The sequence below is a fragment of the Amphimedon queenslandica genome, unplaced genomic scaffold, assembly GCF_000090795.2.
Source record: "Amphimedon queenslandica unplaced genomic scaffold, v1.1 AMPQUscaffold_12983, whole genome shotgun sequence".
In the NCBI taxonomy this organism is placed as follows: Eukaryota; Metazoa; Porifera; class Demospongiae; order Haplosclerida; family Niphatidae; genus Amphimedon; species Amphimedon queenslandica.
In genome coordinates this window covers 44,648-46,592 of record NW_003546781.1, presented here as the reverse complement: position 1 = coordinate 46,592, position 1,945 = coordinate 44,648, and the positions used below count along the sequence as shown (strand labels likewise).

At 35.1% G+C, this 1,945-nt stretch overlaps 2 protein-coding genes across 5 annotated transcripts in view; one reads left to right on the top strand and one right to left on the bottom strand.

Moving 5' to 3' along the window:
* LOC105314338 (multiple epidermal growth factor-like domains protein 10) overlaps nucleotides 1-1,945 on the bottom strand; it is a 6,421-nt gene that overhangs the window by 1,566 nt on the left and 2,910 nt on the right. For 2 of the 4 annotated variants that reach the window (XM_020002072.1, XM_020002075.1), the window contains exons 2-5: nucleotides 1,079-1,161; nucleotides 952-1,029; nucleotides 704-892; nucleotides 180-383 (exon numbers count right to left, since the gene is read on the bottom strand). In XM_020002072.1, the coding sequence (XP_019857631.1) occupies nucleotides 180-279 (100 nt within the window). In that variant the 5' untranslated portion in view covers nucleotides 280-383; nucleotides 704-892; nucleotides 952-1,029; nucleotides 1,079-1,161. Of the gene's footprint in view, nucleotides 1-179; nucleotides 384-639; nucleotides 660-703; nucleotides 893-951; nucleotides 1,030-1,078; nucleotides 1,162-1,945 lie in introns of those variants that run through there. The other 2 variants (XM_020002073.1, XM_020002074.1) reach the window with 2 other exon arrangements.
* Nucleotides 1,728-1,945, top strand: part of LOC109585922 (heat shock 70 kDa protein 12B-like) — a 2,130-nt gene continuing 1,912 nt past the window's right edge. Inside the window, exon 1 of the mRNA XM_020002069.1 lies at nucleotides 1,728-1,896. Within this exon, the coding sequence (XP_019857628.1) occupies nucleotides 1,728-1,896 (169 nt within the window). The remainder of the gene's footprint in view (nucleotides 1,897-1,945) is intronic.

The window sequence follows — 1,945 nt, the reverse complement described above, 5'->3', positions numbered from 1 at the left end:
GAAAAAAACCATGGGCTATAGCCTTGGGTACTTTTCAGATTTTGGCCGTTTTTTAAAAATGGCTGTATCTTGAAAAATCAAAGTCGGAATCAACTCAAACTTTTTACACAGCATAAGTACATCAATATGTATCAGAAAATGTAATAAGGACAGTACTTGTTACTTGTATTTCCTCTTACCCTCCATACATATTCCGTGTCCATTACAATCAGTCAGTGAACAGTTAACAGATCCACAAGTATCTCCGGTCCATGGTGACTCACATGAACACGCCCCCATGTCACATGACCCGTGGTTATTACAATCAGGTTCAAGACACTACATCATGGACACATATCACTGTTGATACCTTCCTGGCACACCTGTACTGGGATTCATGATCACTGTGAGAGGAATAAAACCAGTTATATAAACAGGTTTATATTTTAAAATACTTCAGTACTGTATAGCACTAAAATTTAATATTAGCAAGAGTATATAGGTATTAGTATAAAAATATCAAATTAAAAATTCAAATTGTAAGATTTACATGTACATGTACATGTATAATGTATAATACCCATATCATACATGTATTATTACTGTAGGTCGGGTTATATTTGCAGTGATTAAAATTAATAAAAATATTCAATTAAATACCATGGAAACCTAATGAGCGTTGCTATGACAATCGACCTGGTAACTGTATGTATGGTAACTGTACCTGTGATACTGGATACACTGGGGCTCACTGCTGGACTAGTGAGGGGGAGGGGGAGAAGGTGGAGGTACAAGATAAACAGGTTTTCCTAACCAGTTCTGACTAGATAGTACAGTACATAACCAGGTGCTGAGGTGCTGAGTAATGAGTGCCATAGAGAAACTTCCTTCCAGACATCTCAGCATAACGATCCTTTCAATTAAAACATTAATTAATTAATTAATACTAAATTCTGATCTATATTCATGTACTTTAAAGAATGCTAGTCTCTCTTCATTCAGTGCTCCTATTGGTTTAGATAAATCTCTGAAGACATCCGTTTTTTAAATCTAATAATAATAATAATAATAATAAATCAATTAATGGTTAGATCCTTACCTAGGGTAGTGCTAGTGTAGTCAGCTAGTATCCATGGTAACACAGGATATTGTATGATATCATTGAAACTACGATCAGCAACACTAGAAACACAATAAAAATAATTATGCTGCAATAGTCAAGAGAATAGGTTGCAAGTAATCAAGAGTACAAATGTCCTCTTATAACACAATAATAACAAGTAATTTTCTAACAGGTTGGGACAAGTTACATGCAGAACTTCATGTATAACAAAGTAAGATGCACAGTACACAATGCAAATACACTCTTCTACATGCAACACTTCCTTTTTAGTGAATGAAGCATGCACAGAGTAAAGCTGCTACACTATTGTGTGAAAAAATCACATGCATGAATGATATATTGCATGTATAAACTGACAGTATCTAATGCAAAAGTTACAAAAACAGTGCAATTTTAAAGTATAAACAACAGAAGCTAGGGATATAAAATGAATGCATCATAAAGGATCATTAGTTCAAAGAAAGAGGAAGTGGATATACAGTGAACAGTAAAGTTTAGATAATGATGGGTGGAACAGAATTATGAATAATGAGGTCATAAGAGGTCAAGATATCTGTAGGATCACCCCATTAGCAGTCACTGTATGTTTTGTGTTTGCAAACTATAGTCCTTAAACTGCATGATCATGGCTTTATCTAAGGGACCACTGGCAAGAGCTGAGAAGATACCAAGAGCAACTCTTGTACTACAGACAAGCAAATGTATAGCAGCTATTGACTTTGGGACCTCATCACTATCAGTAGCATACACCACTCCAACAACAAGAGGAGATTTACAAGTTTTAGCACTACACAGTACACTGGAAAGAGTCCCTAATGCTATACTGATCATGAAGGATGTAGT